We start from the raw sequence: 27,927 nt of genomic DNA, 5'->3' as shown, positions 1-27,927 counted from the left end.
TCTCATGTTAGATTCTTCATCACTCTCCTCACTTGGTGGTAATTAAAGCTCTTGTCGTAACATGTTTATACCACTAAATCAAATTCTACGCCAAGAAAAGTGTAGATACTTTTTAATTAACAGCTGAAAAGGGAATCGACTCTTTGCAAGATTTCTGAAAACTTTTCACTTCATTTCTTTGCACTTTGGATTTCTTAACCGATTGATGAACATAACAGGCTTGAAAAGTGAAAATATTCCTAACTTTTCACTTTACAAGACAAATCTGAAGAGTGATGGCGGAATAAAATCTGAACTGAAAAGTGCAAAGTGAAATGTCGCAAAGGTTGCCCTCGGTCGGCTTGTAATTCCCCACATTGCTGACTCAGGGCTGCGCACGTCTGTCGATGACAGGCTCCAGTTACTTGTTTTGGTCTACACGTAATGGTTGCATAGACTGTGGAATAAGGATTGACGCAGTAATTTGTTAATGTGTGTTTGTGTACTTCTGTATCAACATCGTTGCTTATAGAGTTGCTACTTTTATCATGGCCTATTTTCTTCGTTTATAAAGATATGTCGTTTTGCTACAGAAGTGATATAGTACGCCATAGTCTTCGGTGTTATTGTGCTTCATTGGTCACAGGAGAGTTGAGGATCTACATGTCTTTTATTTTGTACTTCATTGCATATGACAAACTTTAAAGTAATTATTTATTTATTTTACTGATAAACGATGATTACAAAGCATTTTGTTCGGAACGTTTTATACAAACGCCGTCTTGAACATATTTAGTTATGTACGTCCTTATATAAAAGAATATATCCATGAATTGTACAGAGTACATAGATCGTGTCACCTGATTGGTCGTCTCATTCCAGGTAAACCGTCTTCTTCAAATGTAATTTCACCTCAAATTCTTCGAGATGCATCTTCCACTCTTGTACCTGCTGTTCGAGCCCCTTGCGTGTCTCGTTAGCTAGCATAACATCGTCAAAGTATAATAACGTCCACGAATTCTTCGTTTGGATGTCATTTGTGATGGCGTTCATACAGGCTATGAAGAGCAATGGGGATAATATTGATCCTTGAGGACACCAACATTGATTTGAACGTACCGGACATTCCTGCTGCACACCGTACTGAACTTGTAGACTTTCTAAACGGAAGTTTCACCCAGTTGGTACGTTGTGTACATTGTGTAGTCTCATTGCCAGCAAAATGAGAGCATGTAGTACCTGTCAAACGCCTTTTCCATTTCAATAAAGGCCAAGTGAATTGTCCTCACGGTGACATTTCGCCAATAGACGAAGTGCCTAGATGATTTTTAACAAAGCCACATTGGTTAAGGCGACACTCCGGAGATAAAAAGATATTTTTACCTAATGCATGGATTTTCATGGAACTTTGTGGAAATGTCACCTACATAAAAGTAGAGATCACGAACATTTCTTTCATATACAATTCATAGATTTTTCAAAATTTTTGTTTTTGAAATTTTTAATTCCATTTTTCATGAAATTTGATTAACATGTTAATAGAAATTCGTAATTAGGTAGATAATACTTCTTTTAAAAACAATACGTATCGATTGTTCTTTATAAAATTTATATAAGGAGATATATCGTACTAAAATTTGTGTAATTTTTACGTTCTAAAATTTTGGACTTAAAAATCCCTACTACTAGAAAAATTTCTGCAATCAAAAAATTCCATACGTAAGTTTCTTAATATAGTTGTGATACATATACCATACACATTTTGTTACATTTGGCAGAATATTATGGGAGAAAATGGGATTTAAATGTAAAATTACAATTGGCAAACAAAGCATTATTACAGTGATAAATTGTTTGAATTTAGTGGAATAACTTCGTGACAAGAAAAAAGAAACTCAATCCTTTCAATTTCAGTAAATTAAATTTCACCAAAATGACCAAAATATCGATTTTTTTTATCTCCGGAGTGTCGCCTTAAGTGAGCCAATGATGAGATTTCATAATCCAGCAGCATCGAGAACACGTTCAAAAATGTTCATAGTATGGGGCAAAATGCGGATTGGTCTATAATTTGAACATTCATTTATGCCTCGTTTTCCTTTTACAAATTGTAATTACAATACCCCACTGTAAGCGTACATATTAATTATGACTCTCATTCTTGAAAACCTTCAATGCTACACACTAATAGTCAATAAGTTCGTGAACTGCCACCTACATTGTAGGTAGCACATCAAACACTTATGTACTACAGTCAATAAGTTCGTGGACTTGCGCCTGCAGTTCAAGCATCACATTTTTGACCGTGAATACATTTCGGAAGGATCCTGGATAAGGAAGGATTGAGGTTATGGTTCTACATAAAGTAACATTAATATATACTGTATATTTATTAAAAACATAGAACAATCCAAGGCACAAATGTAAAGTAATAATATACGATTCTAGTTATATTGAAGTAATAAAATATACCTACAATTTTAACAAAAGAACACATATTTTCAATAATTATATCTAAATGCATGCAGTTACTATACACTGTCATTATATGTTATATAAAATAATTTATAACTTTCAGATAAAGTGACGATACGCGATTTAGAGAAAACAGTTTAATATTACATCCAGACAACGCTTCTGCAAACTTTTACATATTTGACACAAAAACAACAATAACAGCACCTAGCTGTTGTACCCCCGGCCTCACCATTCTCCTAATCTGACTCCTGCGAATTTTTGTTTCTTTATTAAGTTGAAATCTGTTCTGGAAGATATTTCTTGTAGACGACATAAAAAATTATAAAAAATATCGCTATGAAAACATTCCACAAACAGCAACTCCAAAATGTAAATCGGTGCTGGGAGCAACTTATTAGCCATTGAGAACAATCGTTAAAAGGAGATTGATCAGATTACGATTCATAATGAGTGAAAAAAGGTAATTTTGGCGTGAAGTTCGGATTCTTTCTCCTTTGATAGACCTTTCTTTGGTGTCTTTTTAAAACTAGTGTGTTCTAAATCAAATGAACCGGAAGACTGACGTTACATCATATATTAACAGGAATGAAAGAAACCGTGATATCTACGAGTTGTGGTAGCAGTCACAAGGATGAACTTTTAGTAACTGGCGATAAAGATATTAAAATAATATTTATCTCACGTCCTTGTTTAAAACTCATTTCGACAGGAAGTATTACTGTATTTTATATATTGCATTTGAAAAATTCTGCAGAGTCAAGTTTATTTCGATAACAGGTACAACTGACAACCGTTCTGAATGTCACTTTCCAGCATCTCAACCGGCATGAGATTAAAACAATAATAATATAAGATAATGATTTAGTTTAGTTTTCCAAATATTGCTCCAGGCGGTCGAGTGAGGTGGTACGCCGGCTCCCTTGTCTCTGCAGCGATCACTACAGTAGGAACCTGGCTGCAAGGTAGAGCAGCACTGTTGCTATGGAGACGTGTGGAATGCTTGCGGAGTCTGCAACACAGTTAGGGTTATTGAGAGAGTTAAATGAGAATTAGGGAGCGTGTTTAAACGAGGATTAGAGAACAGTTAAATGAGGATTCTGGGGAGTCTTAAAATGAATATTAGGAAAAGAGTTAAATGGTTATTAGGGAGAGAGTTAAATGAGGATTAGGGAGAGTGTTACAATGAGGATCAGAAAAAGAGTTAAATGGAGATTAAGGAGACTGTTAAATGAGAATTCGGGGGAGTGTTAAATGAAGATTAGGAAAAGAGTTAAATGGTTATTAGGGAGAGAGTTAAATGAGGATTAGGGAGAGTGTTAAAATGAGGATTCGGGAGAGAGTTAAATGAGGAATGACGTAAATGAAGATTATTGAGATAATTAAATGTTGATTAGTAAGAGAGTTAAATGAGGAGCAGGGAAAGTATCTAAATGAGTACTGACGAAAGAGTTAAATGAGGACTGATGAGATAGTTTAATGAAGATTGGGAAGGGAGTTAAATGAGGATTATTGAGAAACTTAAATAAGGATTAGGAAGAGTGTTAAGTGAGGATTATTGAGATAGATAAATGAGGAGTAGGAAGGAAGTTGAACGAGGATTATTGAGATAGTTAAATGAGGAGTAGGAAGGAAGTTGAACGAGGATTATTGAGATAGTTAAATGAGGAGTAGGAAGAGTGTTGAATGAGGATTATTGAGATAGTTAAATCAGGATTAGGAAGAGTGTTAAATGAAGATTATTGAGATAGTTAAACGAGGAGCAGGAAGAGTGTTAAATGAGGATTATTGAGATAGTTAAATGAGGATTAGGAAGAGTGTTAAATGAGGATTGTTGAGATAGTTAAATGAGGATTAGGAAGAGTGTTAAATGAGGATTATTGAGGTAGTTAAACGAGGATTAGGAAGAGTGTTAAATGAAGATTATTGAGATAGTTAAACGAGGAGCAGGAAGAGTGTTAAATGAGGATTATTGAGATAGTTAAATGAGGAATAGGAAAGAAGTTTATGAGGATTATTGAGATAGTTTAACGAGGATGATGAAGAAGGTTTAAATGAGGATTATTGAGGTAGTTAAACGAGGATTAGGAAGAGTGTTAAATGAGGATTATTGAGATAGTTAAACGAGGATTGGGAAGAGTGTTAAAAGAGGATTATTAATATAGTTAAATGATAATTAGGAAGAGTGTCAAATGAGGATTATTGAGATAGTTAAACGAAGAGCAGAAAGAGTGTTAAATGAGGATTATTGAGATAGTTAAATGAGGATTAGGAAGAGTGTTAAATGAGGATTATTGAGATAGTTAAATGAGGATTAGGAAGAGTGTTAAATGAAGATTATTGAGATAGTTAAACGAGGAGCGGGAAGAGTGTTAAAAGGATTATTGAGATAGTTAAATGAGGATTAGGAAGAGTGTTAAATGAGGATTATTGAGATAGTTAAATGAGGATTAGGAAGAGTGTTAAATGAGGATTATTGAGATAGTTAAACGAGGAGCGGGAAGAGTGTTAAAAGGATTATTGAGATACTTAAATGAGGATTAGGAAGAGTGTTAAATGAAGATTATTGAGATAGTTAAACGAGGAGCAGGAAGAGTGTTAAATGAGGATTATTGAGATAGTTAAATGAGGATTAGGAAGAGTGTTAAATGAGGATTGTTGAGATAGTTAAATGAGGATTAGGAAGAGTGTTAAATGAGGATTATTGAGGTAGATAAAGGAGGAGTTGGAAGGGAGTTAAATGAGTATTATTGAGGTAGTTAAATGACGAATAGGAAGGAAGTTAAATGAGGATTATTGAGGTAGATAAAGGAGGAGTTGGAAGGGAGTTAAATGAGTATCATTGAGGTAGTTAAATGACGAATAGGAAGGAAGTTAAATGAGGATTATTGAGGTAGTTTAATGGGGATTAGGGGAAAGGTAAGTGACGATTATGTAGAGAGTTATATTGGGATTAGGGAGATGGTTAAAAGAGGAGTATAAAGATAGCTTGTCACTCACCCACACAGGTGTTGTCACTCATCCTGAAGTTGCCGCTGCACTTGCAGGTCCCATCTAAACACCTGATCTTGTGCCTCTCATTTTCACTCAGGTAGCAGTACGAGTCGTTCCTGCATGCCTGGGTCAGTCCTGAAACAAGAAATGTTCTTGATCAAACCTACCACCATCTCGATTTCCCAGTACGGCACACGAAAACGATGGATGGTCATATAACATCTTAACAGTTTCAAAGCAATGTTGTAGTTTTCTACAACGAATCTGAAAACACTGTGCAGATGCGAAGAATTAGATTTGGGTCTTCGTGGTAAGTGGCCTGTATAGTGGTAACCATGAATATTCAACATGCAGTAAGATGCATCACCGCTGCATAACATACAAACCAAAATGTTAGTGTAAGAGAAGGCAAATTCTTCTCCTTCATCCCAAAATTATTGAATGTTCTTACTGATTCTTTACAAATGTTTGGCTTTCGCGGATGATCTTGCACTCTTGGCTCACAACCGAGAAAATGCCCAAATTATGCTGAATACTCTACATGAGATCGCTGAGAAAACGGGTCTCAAAGTGTCATATGAGAAGACGGAATACATGGAATATGGACATCAAGGGGAGAGACACTTAGAAGTGAAGCATGGGACTGTAAAAACAACTGAGAAATTTAAATATCTAGGGGAATGGAAAGAACCTAATTGATTGGATAAAGAGGCGATTAGGGCAAGAATTAGAAAACTAGAATTGGCTTACAGGTTAACCCAGAACAGATACAACAAAAGAGCAATATCTTACAAGGCGAAACTTAAACACTACAGCTCAGTGGTAAAGCCAGAGGGTCTCTACGCTTTAGAGAGCCTGACAATGAATAAAAGGGTGAGCTTCAAGATCTCGAAAAAAAGGAGAGGAGAATCTTAAGGAAAATTTTAGGACCACAGAAAAATGCTGATGGGGAGTGGAGGAATAGGAAAAATGATGACCTCTATAAATACACCGAAAAAATCACTGTCACCATGCGAAAGCGAAGGCTAAAATTCTATGGGCATCTAGAAAGAATGGACGAGAAACTGCTAACTAAGAAAATATTCAAGTACATCACTGGACTAAAAGCTTCGACGAAGTGGGTGGAAGAGGTAAAAAGAGATGCAATAGAAAGTGGACTTACAGTGGATATGGTTCACAACAGAAAAGAATTTAGAAGTCGAGTGGACAGCATCAAAACATTCTAGGAGAAACCACCAAAATGTAGACCCAAACTGGTCATATCTGAGAAAGAAAGGAAGATCAGAAGTGAAAGAATGAAGAGGTTCTGGGAGAAGAAGAAGAAGAAGATAAAACCTTAAGGTCAATGCGGTCCATAGGCGGCCAAATTCGGAAACAAGAAGAAGAAGAAGAAGATTCTTTACAAACAACTTCATTAAGCCATAAAATCAATCTGAAGTGCCTGAAATCGTTTTTCATGGATAACAAATCTGTTATTGAGGAAATTGTTACCGTGTCTTTGTGGATCACAGAGGGGAAAGAAGGTGCGGGCATGAATGGGTCTATCTACGACAATCAAACGATTAATTAAAAGCTTTAAAATTAAAGTTATATTTCTTCATTTTGTTTCTTTTCAGATATGAAATTTTAACGAACGATTCGCTCAGCGACAGCACAAGATTTCAAGTACAGAACTAGCTTGTTAGCTTAGAGAAACCAGAAAAAACAATCAACAAAATCGCCCGTTAACAATCTGAGCTGAAAGCTCCCAATCTCACAAAGGTTGCTTGAGCACTGCTGCTCCATCCACTCAATAGTCAAGGAGACAGATTTCCCCCATTTCATTTACAAGGTTTTCACAACGTACAATCTTCTAAGAGCACCTTTTGCTACACAACGTTACCGCCTTCCAAAAGGCACCATACACTATTTACACCAACACCTTTACAAGAATAGAAAGAGCATCTATGCTCTATAAATGTGTCTAGGAGACTGCGCTCCGAACCTTTTACCCTAACTGCCTTCTCAAGGCAACCTTCACTTTTACATTTACTACCAGAGCATGTTTGATCAATAAAATTTATACCTTCCAGGCCCCTCGAGGCACAACCTACATTTTACAGTTCAAACAGTATTCCTGTCTCAAACACTCAACAGTAAACACTTAACGTAAATGATTGAATTTTACAGGAGTATCGAATACTCATTCTATCGGGCCTTTGTGGGACACTTGCACTCCTTGAAACTTGTACTTAAAAGATAGAACCCTATTTGGGCTTCAGGCCCGAAGTTACAGAGGCTAAGCCAATACTACTGAGGTGACTAGGTGGAGAAAATTTAAGTTACAAAAGCTACAGACAGAAACGGTTATAAAATCATAGTCACCTCGAAGTCAAGTTGATAGGGTGTCACACTCTCTATTCCCGAATTGAAGCTAAGTGATTTTCGGCTTGTTTGAGATTTACATTAGAAATCGAAATTTACATTTTAGAAGATTGGAAATGTAAGGTTACATTATTAAAGATAGCAAACCTTCCCCTCGAGCTAGCTTTCAGAGGCAATCGCATAGTTATTAAAGGATGCCATTACCTTAATCTGCTGAAAAATTCAATGCAGGGCGAGACGCCCACCGCCTTCTCTATTAGCACACAGTCAGTAAACTGGACGATCAATAAAACAACGTGGCTCGAAAAGGTGCCAGCTTTTATACCCAAGAGGTAGGTTCTAGCCATAGAGTTAGTAAATGATTCACTAGAGGTAGCACTGGCGCCACCGTCTACGAGAGAAACAGTGTAGCGAGCGGAGCATGTTGAAATCGCAGCTGTTTGGCAAAAAGCTCATTCCGCCGTACTTATCAATGTAAATTGGGGCCTTTCAAAACTGTGTGGATATACATACGGTTTAAAATTCTTACATGTAAATATTCTCAGATACTATAGTATACTTGTGATGCTTCTCTCCAGTAAAAAAGAAAGCCCAAAAAGCATGAATACAGGATTAAATGCGTAATAAAAGAGGACGGTGTTCAGGTGCAGTTAAGTAACAAAAAACAATTTACTGTTCATATTAAGTCTTGTAACAACATACGTTTAGAAGGAGGGCTTGTATATTTCGCTATTTTTTGTCTAAATGACCAGAAATTTGGTATAATTCTGCCCAAAAACCGAAAATGTCCTATCTCGTACGAAGCGGAAGAGCGAGATTTTAGGCCTAAAAACGTTGGCGAGATTCTGGGGTAAAGTAGACAAAATATTATCGTCGCCGGTTTAGACCCTAGCTTTCTGAACCCAAGTTGGCAGGTTCGAGCCTTATTGGTGTTTTCTAAACGCGATTAAAAGTGAAAATGTGACACTCGGTTGTGGTTTTGGCCTATTATGGAGTTTTTATTTAGCTTTTCCTGAATGTATGATTTGCTTTAAGATTTTAACTTGTAAAATGATTTCTGTTAATGGAAAGGAAGAATGGTAAATTATATGATTGAAGAGAATTGCCTGGTGTGAAAATGGGAAATCACGGAAAACCACCTTATGGGCTGCCGAGAGTGGGGTTTGAACCCGCTATTTCCCGAAAGCAAGCTTACAGCTGCGTGGTCCTAACCACACCGCCAACTCGTTCAGTCAATAATACATTATGCTTGTATATAGTCCTATGTGACATTTAAAGGAATAATAATATTGACGAAAGTAAAGGACTCAGATGTTCACACGGTGTGGCACATCTTGTCTCTACATTGTAAAATATGTTAAGGTGTGAATGGGGATTGCTACACGTATTGTATGAAAGGAAAGCAACAAACTGTATATACAGAAAATATATTCAATAGCTTTTGATAGGCCTACTATAAATACACACAAAAAGTGAAAAACGGACCCCAATTCCAGGTTATCATGCACATCTTTCCTTATTTTCTTTTTTGTACCAATTTGCTTTACGTCGCACCGACACACATAGGTCTTACGATGACTATGGGACAGGAAAAGGCTAGGAGTGGGAAGAAAACGACTGTGGCCTTAATTAAGGTACAGCTCCAGCATTTGCCTGGTGTGAGAATTGGAAACCATCTTCAGGGCTGCCGACAGTGGGGTTCAAACCCACTATGTCCTGAATGTAAACTGACAGCTACGTGACCTAAAGCCTGCAGCCACTCGCTCGGTATCATGCACATCGCCATTCAGTGAAAGGAAAATGTCACCCCTTATATTTCGTAAAACATAACTTTCAGTCTTCTAGGTAAGATTCAAAGAATCTAATTCACGCCGACAGGGGAATCAGTCGCGAAGTCAGCCCAAGTAGGCCAATTCACATGACAATGTGTGTCATGCAAAGTATTATTTTATACGTACGGAAATGAATTTCAAGGAAAATACCTGTGAAATGATATGCTGTGAACCTCTCTACGCAGGCATAAGCTGCACAGGAGACTGACATTTTCCTTCAAAGAAGTATATACTTCAGTTTATCGGGAAGCTCCAGTAGTGACAGTGCCAAACAATCCAGCTTTTGCCAAACAGCGTGCTCGTTCAACTTCGCACGCGACTGCAGCGCCAATGCTACCTCTAGTGTTTCATTTACTAACTCTATGGTTCTAGCGAGCTCTGGGCTAAGTCCCGACACACCTCTACATTTTATTGGATAATTAAATAGTTACAGGATAAATATGATTGGCTAAAAATTAAAGACACAAAATTTTCTATTGGCCAACATTTTAAGTTGGCAGGAAGAGATCGAAGTATTGACAATTTTAACATACCAAAATAAAGAATAATCAACTCAGTGTAGTGGACCCTAAAATTAAAAAAATACTTTAGGTTTTTAATAGTTCCTCTTCGCACTAGAGGGCATAACATCAGTTTTTGGTAGAGACATCTGTAGAGAAAAGTCCAAACTTTTTTCACAAGTTGTTGCAAGTTTTATATTGAAGATGGCGTTCTTCAAGGAGCTTCATTTGAATGAACGGGGCGGGTGTACCCCGCGGTACAAAAATATCAAGTCATCATATCCAGTTTATATTCGACGCTCCACCAAGTGCTGTTGATCATACCCATCACACACTCATACCTCAGGCATTATTGTTAAAAACACGTTTGTATTTTTATTTAAAATTCCGAATTATCACCTACAAAGTTTCTTGGTGTGATTTTGTTAGGAAGTAGAAGATGAACAAGAATGTCCTATCTTAAGGGGATAAATTGAGGCATATATACACTGGTGTTAAACCTGAGCGTCTGTATGCAGCCCAAACATTGTATATCATTAGAAAAAAATATGGGCTTGAATATATCGGGAAGAGAGAAAGAAAATGTTAAGAAAAAGTGTAGACCCAAATTTAAGAAATGGGGAGAGGAGACTCAAATCTAACACACAATTGTGCCAAAGAACAGAAGGAGTGATTGAACTGATGCGGGAGAGAAGGTTACAGTTTTATGGACACTTGTTGGGATTGGACAATTACAGACTTCTTTGAATTCTTCAGAAAGAGGAAATCAGACCTGAAGTTTGTTTTTGTTTTTTCTTGCTAGGGGCTTTACGTCGCACCGACACATATAGGTCTTATGGCGACGATCAGACCTGAAGTGGTTTCCAGAAGTGAGGTTTGACTTGACGAAAATGGGGTTCCGAAAGATTATATCATAGACAGAAATCGATATAGACAACTCGTCAAAACGCTTTTGTGGTTTCCAGGAGACTGGGGAAACACTAGTGAGAAAAGAGAGATCCTAGACAGAAGAAGGAAATAGGAGAAAGAATGAAAAGAAACTGGTAGAGAGAGAGGGAGAGAGAGAGAAGGCAGAGAAGCCTAAAAAGAATGCAAAGATTGACAAACGTGCTTCATAGATGGCCGAAAAGAAAGGAGATAATAATTGTTTTATGTCCCACTAATTACTTTTACGGTTTATGGAGACGGCGTTGTGTCGGAATTTAGTCCCGCAGGAGATCTGTTACGTGCCAGTAAATCTACTGACACGAGGCTGGCGTATTTGAGTATCTTCAAAAACCACCGGACTGAGCCAGGATCGAACCTGCCAAGTTGCGATCGGAACGCCAGCCCCTCAACCGTGTGAGACACACAGCCCGACAAGGAACGATCTCTCGGAGGACATGGATCAAATCGTAACAAATGAAAACAGAGTAAATTGAAAAATTATAAAATATAAATTGTAAAGCTGTATCCATATATTGTAACAATTCTCGGTCACTCCATGTGATATTTGTGCTGGAGAAAATGGAGGCGGGACAGGTTTTTCTCCGGGTACTCCGGTTTTGCCTGTTATCTTTCATTCCAGCAACACTCTCCCCTATCATTTCATTTCCTCTGTCAGTCATTAATCATTGCCCCAGAGGAGTGCAACAGACCTCGGCAGCCGGCACAATTCCAACCCTCGCCGCAAGTTGGGGGCTTCATTCATCCCATCCCTGACCCGGTCAGTGACTGGAAAACAGGTTGTAGGTTTTCATTTTCACCCATATATTGTAACACCTATGGAACGACGTAAATTCTAAATTGAAAAAATGTAACCATACATTGTAACAAAGCAAAATTATAAAAGCCAAATTATAACTATATTGTAAAACAATTTGTAAACTGGGGACCCGAAAACTTTAAAAACATGTAATAAGAAATTGTACAATTTGAAAAATCAATAAAGCACTTAGCCAAGAGGCCGAAACCCCCACCCACCTCCTAACTCCTTCAAATCTCCAAACCCGCCGAATCTCCTGGCCAGAGAGAAGGCGTTACCTTCTAGATGGTGCATCCCTCCACTTCGAGGAGGAGAACGAAAACTTTTCCTAGGTCCTAGGAGGGGGAGGGGTAAGCAAACAGAATACGGAAAGGGGTTTTTTAAGGCTAGACCTCGAATGGGAAGGAAACAAAATGTGATAAGCTACAAGCGGTGATGGTGGTGATTATTGGTTTAAGATGAAGTACAAGTGGGCAACCATTCTCTATTAATACTAATCAAAAGGGAAGAGATCCGCCACTTCAAAAATTGAAGGTATCGACAAAAGAAAGACAAGGCCCACGAACGGCGTGCCTTTTGTAGTTTTTCTTACAAGTTGCTTTACGTCGCACCGACACAGATAGGTTTTACGGCAACGATGGAATAGGAAAGGACAAGGAGTGGGAAGGAAGCGGCCGTGGACTTGATTAATTAAAGTACAGCCTGGTGTGAAAATGGGAAACTACGGAAAACCACCTTCAGGGTTGCCGGCAGTGGGGGGTCGGACCAACTCACCAGAATGGTCTAATACCGACGGGGTCAGAAAAGAACAGGAGTCAACGAAGGGAGGTCGGATAGGATACATGAACATGAGGAGTGTGGCACGAGTAAGTTGAAGCAATGCGAGGACTCAGCTAAGAGCGACGTGGTCACCAACCCACGCTCGCTAATCCCCCAAAACAACTATCAACAACTTTACTGAGATGTGCTGTCAACACATCACTAGCAACCTCGCAAGATGAAGATACACTAATGAATGATGGGCAAGTGTAGGTAAAGTGAGTGACTTACCCGTATTGGGGAAACACCAGTTGATGTGGAAGTGGTAGCTGTCCCGACACTTGCAGAGACGTTCAATGCAGCCGGCGAAGGGGCCGAACTTCTTCGAGCACTGCTCGTCGATCTCACAGTTGTCGTTGATGTAGCCGGACTCTGTAACACAGGTGAATTACAAGTACTGGAAAAAAGAATGTACGAAATATACTCGGTCCGCTAAGAACTACAGAACTCTGGAAATCAAGAAGTAATGATGAAATATAGCGGAACATAGAAAACAGAAACAATAAGGAAGAGGTGATTGACAGTTTTTGAACATTTATAGTATGGAATAGATGGCAATAAGTTAACCAAACAGATTTTCAAATATCTTTGGAACAAGAAGTCAACAAGAACGTGAATCATGAAATCAAGAAAGATTTGGAAGGAAATAATATAAGAGAAGAAGCAGCAACAGAGAGAGAGAGATTTGTTTACAAAGAAAGTGTTAAAAATGGAAAGATCCAAGGAGAGGAAAATGAGGCATAATGAGAAGATGAATGAGTATTGGAGGAAGAAGAAACAACAACGGATGAAGCATTAAAGCTGCACTTGGTCCCTCGAAGATCCGAGCGGAGAAAGAAAAAGAAGTCAAATTAGGTGTCTGACCGTAGGAAAGGGGCATAAACACATTTTGTAGGCCCAGAACTTGTATGCGGGATTTCCTCTGGAAGAGCCCGATACTACATAGGAAAATGGGTGCAAAAGAAACAAATGGAGAACTGGAAAAGTACTCCAGGATGCAGGCTTGCAAAGGAACTGATAAAAAGACCAAACAAGAAGCATACTAAGAAACTGTTGAAACTCAGCACACAAAATATAAAATGGGTAGTAGGACTGTTGACAGGACACTGCCATCTGAAAAAACACCTACACAGAATTGGAGTAATAAGAGACAATGTATGTAGAAAATTCAATGAAGCAGAGGAATCAGCTGAACACATACTTTTCAAATGTGAGGCGCTGGGTAGAATCAGACTCTCCACTCTAGGACTACCAGGTGACGAGAGAGAAAATATCCAAGAAGACGCAATAAGAACAAGCTGCAGCTTTGTGAAGGTAGCAGGTATATCTAGGTGGGAATGAAGGAAAAACATGGTAGCAAAAGATCTTAGAGGTCAACGCTAAATAGGAACTAATATTTAGAGGCCCCATGAAGAGAAGAAGAAGAAGTGTCTGGCCTTTGCAAATAACTTAGAAAAACTTTCCAATAATAGGCAAGAAGCAATTCATTCAGTTCAAAAACTCCATGAAATTATCATCAAAATAGGACTTCAAATCTCATACGAGGAAACTCAGTACAAGGAAGGAGCCTCGCGATATTTAGATAAGCAGCATTTGATAAGTAAATTCGACAAAACTTCTCAAGCAATCAACTGTAAATACCTATGAGAAGTCATTCAACTCTCAGGGTTAAATCCCGAGGCAAATAAAGAGAGAATCTCTAAGTCACAAAATGTCTACTTAATCACCTGCAATTCATACAATCAAACAAACAATGCCCAGGAAAGTAAAACTACTCCATCCACCGCTTTTCCCACACCTATGGGCTCGCGGGTGCGAACTGTGTAATATGTGTGGATTTGGCCATGTTTAACGGCCGGATGCCCTTCCTGACACAAATTCTAATTGGAGATATGCCGTCACTATTGCGAGTTTCTGTGGTGCTTGATAGTGTGATGTGTTGTCTGATTAGAAGAGGAAAGGGACAAACACGAACTCCCAGTCCCCGAGAAAGAAGAATTAATCCCTCACGATTAAAATCCGCAACCCAGCTAGGAATCGAACCCGGGACCCTCTGACCCAAAAGTCCCAACGCTGACCATGCAGCTAAAGAGTCGGACCTAGGAAGGAAAGACCAGATTATTATAATACCATAATTAAACCCGAAGCATTATATGAACCGGTCGCATTAATCATGCTTGGTAGATCATTAATCAGGAAAGCAAGAAAGCAAAATTCTTCGGCCCAGTTTGTAGAAATGAAATCTGGTTGAGGAGGAAATCTCAGATAATATATTATCATGCCGAAAGAAATCTCACACACTTTCAGAAAACGTCGATTGAAATTCTTTGGGCTTATTCTTAGAGTGAGCGAGGATAGAATGACCAAAATAATTTTAAGATTGAAAAAAAACCCATGGCACTACATCCCTTGAAGGGCCTTAGCCTACCAAGCGACCGCTGTTTAGCCCGAAGGCCTGCAGATTACGAGGTGTCGTCTGGTCAGCACGACGAATCCTCTCTGCCGTTATTCTTGGCTTTCTAGACCGGGGCCACTATCTCACCGTTACATAGCTCCTCAGTTCTAATCACGAAGGCTGAGTGAACCTTGAACCAGCCCTCAGGTCTAGGTAAAACTCCCTGACCTGGCCGGGAATCAAGGCAGGCACGCTACCCCTACACCACGGGGCAGGCACAATTTTAAAATTGGCTTTCATAAAAACCAAGAACAACTGGCTTAGTGAAACTGAAACATACCTCCAGGAAATCAACATCACCGGGGAAATTATATGGAATAGAGGTAAACTATTCGATAATCACGAAATCAAGACCAGAACCACTAACACCTGGACAGAATAACGCAGGAAAATGTCAGTGAGAGGATGAAGAGATTTTGGAAGATAAAGAAAGAAGAAGTATCAGATAAAATCATAAGAATAACGATGTAAAAATAATAATAATAATAATAATAATAATAATAATAATAATAATAATTTTTAAAATTAAGAAAGAAGAAGAAGAAGGATGGTGCAAGCAGAAAATTGTCATCACAATTCACCAATCAATCACTTAAGCCCGAGAAGAATTAGTGATAGATTGCCTAGCATTTGCAGACGACCTAGCAATCTTAACCCGAGACATTTCAACAGCCCGAAATCAGATTGAATTCCTGAAAGAAATTGCGAAAAAAGTCAGTCTTCAGATATCTTTTGAAAACATAGAATACACGACCTGCAACAAACAAGCACCTAAATGTACGGAGACAAAAATCTGGCAATATTAAACGAGTATCACAATTTAAGAATCTTGGTAGCGTGCCTGCCTTTCAACCGGAGGACCCTGGTTCGATTCCCGGCAAGTTCAGAGATTTATACCTGGATCTGAGGGCTGGTTCGAGATTCACTCAACCTACGTGATTACAATTGTGGATCTATCTGACGGTGAGATGGCGGACCCGGTCTAGGAAGCCAAAATTAACGGCCGAGAGGATTCGTCGTGCTGACCACACTACACCTCATAATCTGCAGGCCTTTGGGCTAAGCAGCGGTCGCTTGGTAGGCCATGGCCCTTCGGGGGCTGTAGTGCCATGGGGTTTGGTTTGCTGAAACAATTCAGGGAAATGGACTCGAAACGAAAGCCAACGGAATTAGTTGCCAAAAGATGGAAACTGCATACCGACTAACCCAAAATATCTACAACAAAAATGTATCTCCAAGCACAAAAACTAACACATTACAATATAGTCATTAAATCAGAATGTCTTTTTTGGGGTCAGAAACGCTCATTTTGAACAGGAAAGCAGACATTGAAAACATTAAGGAAAAAGGAACGCAAAATCATAAGAAAATGTCTAGGCCCAAAACTCGCCGACGGGCAATACCGACTCAGAGGCAGACTTGAAATTAAAAAATACACAAATATTCACTGTAACATAAGAAAACGCAGGTTAAGATTTTCTGGACATATTAAAAGAATGTACCCAGTCAGACTTACAAAACAAATAGTCGATTTTTTGAAAAGCCAAAACAGACACAATGAAATCGATTAGCGAAATAAAAACCGATTTGAAACAGGCAGGAATTACACCATCAGATATCCAAAACAGGGTAATCCTCAGATCCAGAAAATTCACAAATGGCAAGTTGTCCAAGAGGAAAGGCAAAGTAGAAGACTAGAACAACCTGCTCTGAACACAGAAAGGAAGCCCACAGAAAAAGAATGAAGGAAATATGGGCACAAAGGAAGGCAAATGTACGCCTCTAAGTACTTTGAATAATCCAAATGGGCTTATTCGCATATATAATATTACACTTAAAATTACAGCCCTCGAACAACAGAAACGACTTGTAAAAAGATGAATAATGACATCAAGCAGGGAAGTGAAATAGATAAGAATGAAGAAATTATAATCGTGTGCGTTGAGCTAGGATCGCAAGCGGCCGAAAATCACAGCGTGGCAATGTACAGGGTGATCACAAAGTCCCATTACCCCCTATGTATTACATAGATGTTAATGAATTGTTGTGTTTTATTGTTGTGGGATCATGGCAGATGACAACTTTGACTATTCGTTATTATTTATTCCAGGGTGTCTGTGTGTACACCATCGTTTGCATAACAGAGTATGATTCTCCTCCATGTACAATGTGAAATTCTCGTCGACATTGCTAGCGTGAAAGGTAGCAAATGCACGTCGAACAGCATCATTAAGTTCGCCAACTGTTCTGTAACGTGTAGCAGCAACCTGCTGTTTAATGAACCCCCATAATGCATTATCGACGGTTGGGAGATCAGGGCTTCGGGGTGACCACTCCAAAGGCACAGGCAAATGTATAGAACCTCGTCCAATCCATTTATCAGGCAATACCTCATTGGTGGGGAAGGTTTCTGAAACCTTACAGTGAAATCATGCTGAATATCTCTCAATGACTTTTCTCTATGAGGTCGTTCGTGAGCCCACGTGCTCATTACGATCCGTTCCTCCGTTCGCCATTATTTAGATGTATATCAACACCTACAACACTAAGAAACAACAATTCATTAGCATGAGTGCAATACATAGGAAATACGACATGCTGAAATATTTGGCACGATACTTTATATCTAAGACTCAGATCATTAAAGATGATCGAGGGCAGATCATCACAGACTCTTAAGGCACCGCTGAAGTGGCAGTCCTAAAACAAGCGATCCCTAGGAAAGGGGTGGAATGTCCACCCGCGCGAGAAAGCACCAGGCCAAGATGGAATCATCTACGAAAGACCGAACAGAGTGTCGAACTCTTGCATAACATGACATTGTCTGTTCTGTGGACAATAAACTGTTTAGTATCCTGCTTACCTGCTAGGCAGACTTTCGTCGTGGGATGACTCACGTACCCCGCGGTGCATACGCAGATGTTCTCTTTACATTCAGAGTTTGGCAGTGAGGAGCACTCGTTGTTGCTATCACACCTAGCTCCGGCAGCTAGAACAAAAATATAAACACATACATAAATACATATTTCGTTAGCTTCAAACTGACAGACGATCCTACATATGTGTGTGGTGAAACAAATAATCAGACAGTTGACCATATTCTTTGGGAGTGCAAGTAACCCAAGTCCGAGAGAGGTGAACTTTGTAGAGGTGTTATAAACACAGTGTGCCACTGGCCGGTGGAGGAAGAAGTACTCGTGGCCAAACACCTAAAGGAACGCTCTAAATTTGTAAACAAAAGTTTGACATCTCAAAAAGAGCAAAATACATAAATAATTAACTATATGTAGTACCCGGCGTTGCTCGGATAGTTTTGGAAGGTTTACCTTCAAGATTTGTATTACCAGTTATACTCCGCACGGCCTTACTTCTAAATTGAAGTTTCGCAAAACAAATGAGCATCGCCTTTCCTCTGTTGCCAGCGCTCTACACCCGCGAGAACAGCTGATGCAATACGACCGCGGTAAACAGCCCTGATGAATATGGATTGAAAACAAATTCACAAAAACTACACTTACTAACAACATCTGACATTAAAAGAGAAAATATTATTAAGAGTAAAAAAGAATGAGGAAATAACACATCTCTCACCACTAATGGCTGGCACAGGAAGGAGGTTATGGCCTACAAAGGGAACACTCCATTGATCTCCATTGATCTCAGAGTCGCTGGAATCCTCCAACAATGTGAAATAGCATACACGCTGAGCAAGATAGGTTAACCACGTGGTGAATGTAAATATTAGAGTTGGCAACTAGGCTTCGAGATCGTGCTCTGCCGATATAAATCGATATGAATGACAGCTTGGGATTGGTTGGATGTCTATGCTTCAGCGCATAACCACCAGACAGAGCCAAAATCAGCCAAAACGTCAATTTAGAAGTAGAGCCGTACGGAGTATAGCTTTGTGTGAAGTGAAATTTATAGAATTATTTCGACATGTTGATGGATATTTTACGATCTATTACGTAGTTTTATAGTTATTTAGATGTATTTGATTTCAGTTTTTAGATTATTTAAACATTGTCTTTACGGAAGGTCCATGACTTCCTTGAAGCCATTAATCCACCTCATCAGATGTAGCCCTCTTCTCCTTTTACCACCAGTCTGCTCCAATGAGTCATGTCAGCTTGTGATTTAACAAATGTACTAGTTTTTGTTTCAGTATTTCTCCTCCCAACGAGCAACCTGGGTTGATTTCCTGTAACACGGACTTACTGCATCCCTTCGCAGTCCATGCAACTCTAAGGAGTTTGCTCTTTTTTTTACTTCGAATGCGTCTATTCTTCGACAATCACTCTTTCTTATTGTCCAGTAACCCATCCATCCCACTCTTTCTTATTGTCCAGTAACCCCATCCATCCATCCATCCATCCATCCATCCATCCATCCATCCATCCATCCATCCATCCATCCATCCATCCATCCATCCATCCATCCATCCATCCCAAAGACAAGCGACGGTCAAGTCCATGCCGATCTAACACTCGTTGACAGTCCCAAAGATAGAGGTTAAGTCGATAACAATAGCGACTACCTGGCATTAACTAGGAAGCTACAATAAAAAAGAGAGTTATTGGCAATTATCTGAAGGCTTCAATTCGTGTTACCGTTACAAAAGTAACTTGCGATACAATCATGATTTGAAATTATCCAAATTTAAGCATCGAAAATTCGAATTAAATACGATTTCTTTGCAGTGACTAGATTAGGAATTACAAGGGGAATAAACTTTTATTCCAGTTACTCATTTTCGAATTAACCAGAGTCCACTGTATTTACAAAACCCATGATTTCTTTAAAATACCAAGTAAATTTCCTGCTGTTATTATTTTTTTTGTCCGACCTGGCGTGCAATGTCCCATATATGTCTGCCATGGTAACTAAGAGATTGACATCCCTCAATGAATGTTCCTGGATATCGGTCTACTTCCTGCACAGTGCGATATGGTGCGTCCGGTGATAATCCACCACTTGTTTTTTTCCTTACCTCCTACGGCTTTCCTCCAGTGCTAAAAGGAATCTGTTTGTTCTTTCTGGCATTTCTCTCTGCAGAGTACATCCGAAATCAGAATTATGACTATAATGTGAAGGGCTTATTTCCAAAGTGTTTTATTGGGCGAAATAGTTATTTATATTTTTTATTTTCAAAATTTCTTCCACTTGAGGGCTGCCTAAGACGAAGAGTACAATAAACTAACTTCATTAAAAATTAAAGAAATTATGAGTTTATGATGTCAGTCAATTCCATTTCCATGTTTAAAATTCCATCCGAGGCTTGTATTATAGAACCATTAGTACAGAAGATACAGAAAGCAAGACTGAGATGGTTTGGACATGTAAAAAGAATGGGAAAGGAACGGGTAGCAAGAAGGGAACTGTAAAGAGGAGTTAAGGGAAAGAGACCAGTTGGAAGACCGAGAAGAAGGTGGATGGATCAGATTTGGAAGGACATAAGAGAAGCTGGATTGGATGTGACGGTAGTAATGGAAGAAGAAATGTGGAAGGACAGAAAGGAGTGGAGGAGGTTTGTTAACCACACCCGGAGACTGGAGTGGGACATTGATGATGATGATGATGATGATGTCAGTCTGAGGAATGCAAGTGGTGTCTGAATATCAGAAGAGAACCCCAGTCGATGAACTCCTTGGTACTGATGTTGAAGGTTTCTATCAGTTCTATCGTCTTCTTAGGGACTGTCGCTCTCGCACCGATCATGAGACCCCTCATTTCCACGTCATCCAGTTCGTGTTTATTCTCTTAATACGGCACTGTAGGCAGGTAGATACACATCTTTACTGAAAAATAATTTGAAACTAACCTCTAACTTTCTGGATATTTCAGCTGATAAGCTTAGTAAAGCCATACATACATCTTCATTGTAGACTGTTATGACTTTCAGCGTTCAGTCTGCATGTCTCTGTCAGTTACCTAAGGTGCCTCCACAATCCACGATTTACGACTAGCTCTGATGGACCGTTTATTCTAACGGGTCCTATCATTAAAAGCCCACTCTAACAATCGTCATCTTTGTTTTCTTTTACTTCTCTTACCCTCCATGTCTGAATGAATTACACGCCTAGATGGCCTGTCCTCCTCCATTCACCTCACAAGAGCAACAACCAAAACTGATGTCGGTGCGACGTAAAGCAAATAGCAAAAACTGATGTATGGATACAGCTTCATCCATCACGTTCATTCCTAACTTAGCCGTTACGTCCTAATTTCCAGTACCCTCCTGCCATTGTTCCCATCTGTTTGTGTGGATAATCATTCACGTAATGTTCGTGCCTCGTACTTCTAGTTTATTTATTTATTTATTTATTTATTTATTTATTTATGTATTTATTTATTTATTTATTTATTTATTTATTTATTTATTTATTTATTTATTTATTTATTTATTTATTTATTTATTTATTTATTTATTTATTTATTTATTTATTTATTTATTTATTATCGTCTTGTTTTCTATGCCGTGGCTCAGGCTATAGAGCCTTTTTTTATGCCCAACCGTAATACACTGTTTAATTTATGTTGAATTCTACAGCATACTAAAATTGTGTAACGTACCGACTAACTGGAAAAGCTTGTCGACTAGTTCCTACGGTTAATATTTACATGAAGAAAGTAAATTATCTTTGTTTAGAGTTTTCTTTACGTCGGACCGACACAGATAGGTCTTATGGCGACAATAGGATAGGAAAGGGTTAGAAGTGAGAAGGAAGTGGCCGTGGGCGTGGCCTTAATCAAGATACAGCCCCAGCATTTGCCTGATCTGAAAATGGGAAACCATGGAAAACCATCTTCAGGGCTACCGACAGTGGGATTTGAGCCCATTGCAAGCTGACAGGTAAATTATCTTAGGTTATGTCTTAATATGTAAGTAATGTTTGCAACACCTTTCGAACTGCTGAGTACCAAGAATGTACATAATATCAGCCAGCAGGGAATTCCACAGACGGGTATAAGGGGCATGAATGAATCACTGTAACTAGTAGTGTGATGGCTAGGGAAACTTAGCATGGACAGCCTGAGTCCACCCAGCTGTCACTCCCGTACTGCAAAGTCTGCCTGAAAACATTATTTCTTTCATTCTTAATCCATTTACCCTCCAGGGTTGGTTTTTCCCTCGGACTCAGCGAGGGCTCCCACCTCTATCGCCTCACGGGCAGTGTCCTGGAGCGAGACTTTGGGTCGGGGGATACAACTGGGGAAGAGGACCAGTACCTCGTCCAGACAACCTCACCTGCTATGCTGAACAGAGGGCGTTGTTGGGGGATGAAAAGATTGGAAGGGATAGACAACGAAGAGCGAAAGAAGCGACCGTGACCTTAAGTTAAAGTAGGTACCATCCCCGTATTTGCCTGGAGGAGAAGTGGGAAACCACGACAAACCTCTTCGAGGATGGCCGAGGTAGGAATCGAACCCCCCTCAGTTGATCTCCCGAGGCTGAGTGAATCGCGTTCAAGCCCTCGTACCACTTTTCAAATTTCGTGGCAGAGCCGGGAATCGAACCCGGGCCTCCGGGGGGGGGCAGCTAATCTCACTAACCACTACACCACTGAGGCGGACATTATTATTATTATTATTATTATTATTATTATTATTATTATTATTATTATTATTATTATTATTATTATTACAAGAAACTTACACATTTTTAACGATACATGCATTCAGTTGTAAGTCTGTGGAAAATGGAAAGGGGCTATTAAAGTTTCCGTTTGCCCTAAACAATTCTACTATTATTCGGCTGACATAGGAAAGATTAAATTTTATAAAAGTTGTACTTACTTGCGTAGCAGAGATTTCCTTCCCGTCTAAAGTTGTCTTTACAGTCACACGTCTGACGGTTCCTGCAGAAGGTGGTGATCGAATCACACTCCGCGTCATAATAGCAAGATGATCCTAGCTGGCCCGCCGAGCCTGCAAAAACAAAGGCATGAATGAGATCATTATCACTACCACAACTAAGAACAAGGGAACATCAAACAATTATTAGTAACTAGTACATAAGCCTGTCTTCGGCAGTCGAAATTACTATCATTTATGTATTTTAAATTAACTATTAATATATCTCAGGGCCTCTCAAACGTCCAAATTCTCACGCATGCAAACATAGGCGCAGGAATTCTGTGGACTGCGCATCGGCCCGACTCGGCTCGGTTCAGACCAGCGTTTTGTCTCGGAGCGACTCGGCTAAGCTCGGCTCAACTCTGCTCGGGTAGCGGAGCGCTGCAGAGCAAGTAAGACAGGCGGAGCAAGCGAGACAGGCGTATGGAAAGAGAGAGACGGCGCTATTGCTGAAACTGGAGGAGTTGGGGTCTGCACTCTCGTCAACCTAGCGAAGTCGTCTTTTGCACCTTACGCCACGCAATGCACCGGTGCATGCATCCTGAGTTACACTTTCCATGTTTTATGCGGCTTTCGATTGTAATCAAAACAGGTATCGTAGTATTTCCTCATAAACCATATTGAAGTGCATTTCTAGTTCGGAGTTTTAGTTTGACGTCTATGGATTTGCGTACTCTTGAGAAACGGTTCCAAACGAATCACGATTAACAGCGTTCATTGCCGGTATTGCATATGAGCACTGCGGAAAGGTTTAGAATTTAATCCAGGCTTTTGGCACGCATTCTAGTGATCAGAAATATTGCATAACACCGCTTCCCCTACCCTGCCGACCAACATTCTGGTGGTAAACATATTTTCAACGAACGGGATTCGAACCGGCTTACGGCGGTGTCAGACCCTATAGACTCGACGCGTTAACGACCATGCCCACCTGGTGGGCTGTTCTGTCTGGTGGTCATCGATTGATATAAACCCCAGAATTTTAAAAAAATGGGTCATTTCACCGAAAGATAGTATTTTTCACTAAACGGTTCACGCATAATGGTCATCATTGCATTGTTCTTGAATCCCATAACTAGAACCAGTTTAAGTCTCTCAAGTATATCTGTGGAATGCAACTTAAGCCAGGCTGTACACAGTTCGACATCATGCCGATAGATATAGCTGTGTACCTACGTCATCATGGCGAATATGCGACAACGATTTCGCTGATAGAAACGTGTTTTGTTTTTCTAGGTACAAAAGTCGTGGTCGTGAGAGGTTTATTGTATTTTTCTTTTCAGCTGTTGAAATCTTCACGTTGTCTCAATATCGCTGCGAATGACAGAGAGTTAGGGATTTTATATCCATAGCTACTTTTATTTCCATAATATACGTATATTAAAAGGCCAAGAATTTCCAGTCTAACTGAGTAATGGACATTTTTTCTACAAAAAGGCTGAAGTTACAGTTATCATGCGACATATACATCATCATTCCTATTCCTCCTCAACTGAACCCCTTCCACAAGCACTTGGGGTGTCCATTGATTTCTGTGAAGACCTTTAAGCTCCACTAATTGTTCCAACCACTGACTTCGTGATGTACAGGCCGTACTGTAGCTCCGATGACGTCACGCAAAGAGGTGAACTGTTTCCTCCATCCGACCCGCACAATGCGAGGACATGATACGTCTGTACCTTGTAATTATGAAATATTCACAAACGTTATATTAATATTACAGGTGGCATCACTAACACTTGTAATCGCACCATAACTCGTAACTCACGAGGGAACACATACATGTGTTACACTCGGATTCGATTGAAATTTAGTAGGAATATTCGTGGGAGACAGTAGAATGCTAAGGTGAAAACTGCATGTGTCCAGCGCAAGTTTAAATGCCAAAAATTGAACAAATAAATAGTCGTAAAATTAGAAGTGCCGCGGGAGTATCGGGGTGTGGCGGAGAGGTAGGGAGGAGCGAAGCAGCGGGCGTGAACCAACCAGGCTGTACTGAATAACAAGAACTCGGGCGTGAATTTTTCAAACCTTATTGGCATCGTTGTTCAAACATCGTCCTTTGTACACTTGTTTCTTGTGCTGTTTTCATATTTACGTTTTGCACATCTGATCGGGAAGTTAAGGGGAACGCGCTAACTATACGCTGCCTGGCTGCTGGCGAAGCTCGTTACAGCCTGGTTCGTTCACATCCGCTGCTTCGCTCCTCCCTACCTCTCCGCCACACCCCGATACTCCCACGGCACTTCTAATTTTACGACTATTTATTTGTTCAATTTTGGCGTTTAAACTTGCGCTGGGCACATGCAGTTTTCACCTTAGCATTCTACTGCCTCCCACGAATATTCCTACCAAATTTCAACCGAATCCGAGTGTAACACATGTATGTGTTCCCTCACCAGGTCTATGTAATTTTAGGAGAAGTAGGTTTGAAGCGCGATCCACACGGTCAAAGCTTGAGTGTTTTACTCGGCATTGTACCCAACAAATAATTATTATGAATTAATACAAATATGGAGACAACAAACGTACAATACTAATAATATACTTTACCTCCATATCTGTAGATGGCCATAAATACAGTAGCTTTCTTGTTTTGTTTTTTCTTGACACTTCTGGCACTATACTTCGAAGACTTTCTTGATACCCTTTCTTCCACACAAACATTTGTATCAATTTTTTTTGTTCAGTAAATAAATTTCGTGTGGCTATTTCTAGCCGAGTGCAGCCCTTGTAAGGCAGACCCTCTGTTGAGGGTGGGTGGCATCTGCCATATGTAGGTAACTGCGTGTTAATGTGGTGGAGGATAGTGTAATGTGTGGTGTGTCAGTTGCAGGAATGTTGGGGACAGCACAAACACCCAGACCCCGGGCCATTGGAATTAACTAATGAAGGTTAAAATCCCCGACCCGGCCGGGAATCGAACCCGGGACCCTCTGAACCGAAGGCCAGTAGGCTGACCATTCAGCCAACGAGTCGGACTTTTGTTCAGTAATAGCCCATGTTTTCCCAAATATTAATGCACTGCCCAGCAAGATCTGTTAATTACTTCCCACATTCACGGAAATTGCCGAGGAATTTTTTTTTTTACTCGCTTTAATTTTGGGGAGAAAAGGCAGGGCGTATTCAACATTACTAACCCAAGAAATAACCGTATGAAGGTTCGATTGGTTACTGTCCACTTTTATGCTTGATCTGTATCAACAATAAAACGCGCGGCTGCAAATCTGTGTAACAAGAAAGTCAAAATCAGAACTCATCATCAGCTCTGGAAAACGAGTGAAACATACTCCCTTATTCTTCGTAACAGGTATTTTTTCGGTTTTCATAAAGGTAACCTGCGCTCATACGATGAAAATGAAATATTAATGTATATTTACTTGTATAGTTGTATTTTCGCCGTGGTACGCACAAGTTCTTAACATTGTGGCAACGTTCAAACACTGTATTTAAATTTGTAACACAATATGTTTCCACAAAAACGTATTATACGATAACAATTAAATGAATAAATTCCACGAGAAGTATTACGTCTCTTGAATTTATATCACTCACCACGCGCAGATACCATGTCTAACCTAAACTATAAGGTCTCATTATCTTAATAACAGCTGTTTACGTAAATCATGATGTGATCAATTTAAAGAACAAACATGCAATATACTTCAATATAAATTTCTGTCTTTCAACAGTCACAACTTGTAACATTCGCTTAACTCGCCTCAGTTGATCAGCTGATGGGCTTGGCGCGCTTTCTACAGTACGGCCTGTGTTCCAACAAATCGAAGAACTTCCGGGGGGACCTCATATGAAAACAAAACATTTTTACATACGAAGCAAAGTCAGAGCCGAAAGACTATTTCAATAATTCTCTACTGGAGCATCTTTATACTGATTAAATTATAACCAGTCCGCCTCTGTGGTGTAGTGGTTAGCGTGATTAGCTGCCACCCCCGGAGGCCCGGGTTCGATTCCCGGCTCTGCCACGAAATTTGAAAAGTGGTACGAGGGCTGGAACGGGGTCCACTCAGCCTCGGGAGGTCAACTGAGTAGAGGTGGGTTCTATTCCCACCTCAGCCATCCTGGAAGTGGTTTTCCGTGGTTTCCCACTTCTCCTCCAGGCGAATGCCGGGATGATACCTAACTTAAGGCCACGGCCGCTTCCTTCCCTCTTCCTTGCCTATCCCTTCCAATCTTGCCATCCCTCCACAAGGCCCCTGTTCAGCATAGCAGGTGAGGCCGCCTGGGCGAGGTACTGGTCATACTCCCCAGTTGTATCCCCCGACCAAGAGTCTGAATCTCCAGGACACTGCCCTTGAGGCGGTAGAGGTGGGATCCCTCGGTAAGTCCGAGGAAAAAACCGAACCTGGAGGGTAAACAGATGATGATGATGAAATTATAACCAGAATTCAGTCGTGGAGCACATGTTATCGTACTCATGAAAAACCGATATTCCTCCACTGATTTGCAAGCCGGGCGGAGTGGCTTAGACGTTGAGGTGCTGGCCTTCTGATCCCAACTTAGCAGGTTCGATCCTGGTCAGTCCGGTGGGATTTGAAGGTGCTCAAATACATCAGCCTCGTATCGGGAGGTTTGCTGGCACGTGAAAGAACTCCTGCGGGACTAAATACCAGCACCTCGGCGTCTCCGAAAATCGTAAAAGTAGTTAGTGGAACGTACAACATTATTATTATTATTATTATTATTATTATTATTATTATTATTATTATTATTATTATTATTATTATTATTAGATAATTCGCTGGGGCCATCAAGGACCACGTTAAGTCTTGTTGCATTTGACACTGAACTTGGCCTTCTTTAGAGCCCAAATTTCCCTCATTCTTTGTGAGTGGGCCTGCTTACGCTCCTCTGTCCAAGGGGCACCGTGTCTTCTCTTCGGTTGCT

The 27,927-nt window shown here is 40.0% G+C and overlaps 1 protein-coding gene across 1 annotated transcript in view; it reads right to left on the bottom strand.

The window, feature by feature from the left end:
• Positions 1-2,350: 2,350 nt before the first annotated feature.
• The window catches only part of LOC136884139 (prion-like-(Q/N-rich) domain-bearing protein 25), a 44,327-nt gene continuing 18,750 nt past the window's right edge, over positions 2,351-27,927 (bottom strand). Inside the window, exons 2-6 of the mRNA XM_068229772.1 lie at positions 22,960-23,091; positions 18,026-18,151; positions 12,939-13,079; positions 5,455-5,583; positions 2,351-3,466 (exon numbers count right to left, since the gene is read on the bottom strand). Of these exons, the coding sequence (XP_068085873.1) occupies positions 3,396-3,466; positions 5,455-5,583; positions 12,939-13,079; positions 18,026-18,151; positions 22,960-23,091 (599 nt within the window). The 3' untranslated portion in view covers positions 2,351-3,395. The remainder of the gene's footprint in view (positions 3,467-5,454; positions 5,584-12,938; positions 13,080-18,025; positions 18,152-22,959; positions 23,092-27,927) is intronic.

This window comes from Anabrus simplex, chromosome 12 (assembly GCF_040414725.1).
Source record: "Anabrus simplex isolate iqAnaSimp1 chromosome 12, ASM4041472v1, whole genome shotgun sequence".
NCBI lineage: Eukaryota > Metazoa > Arthropoda > Insecta > Orthoptera > Tettigoniidae > Anabrus > Anabrus simplex.
Note: the sequence above shows the minus strand (reverse complement) of the source record. Positions and strands in the feature narration are given on the sequence as shown.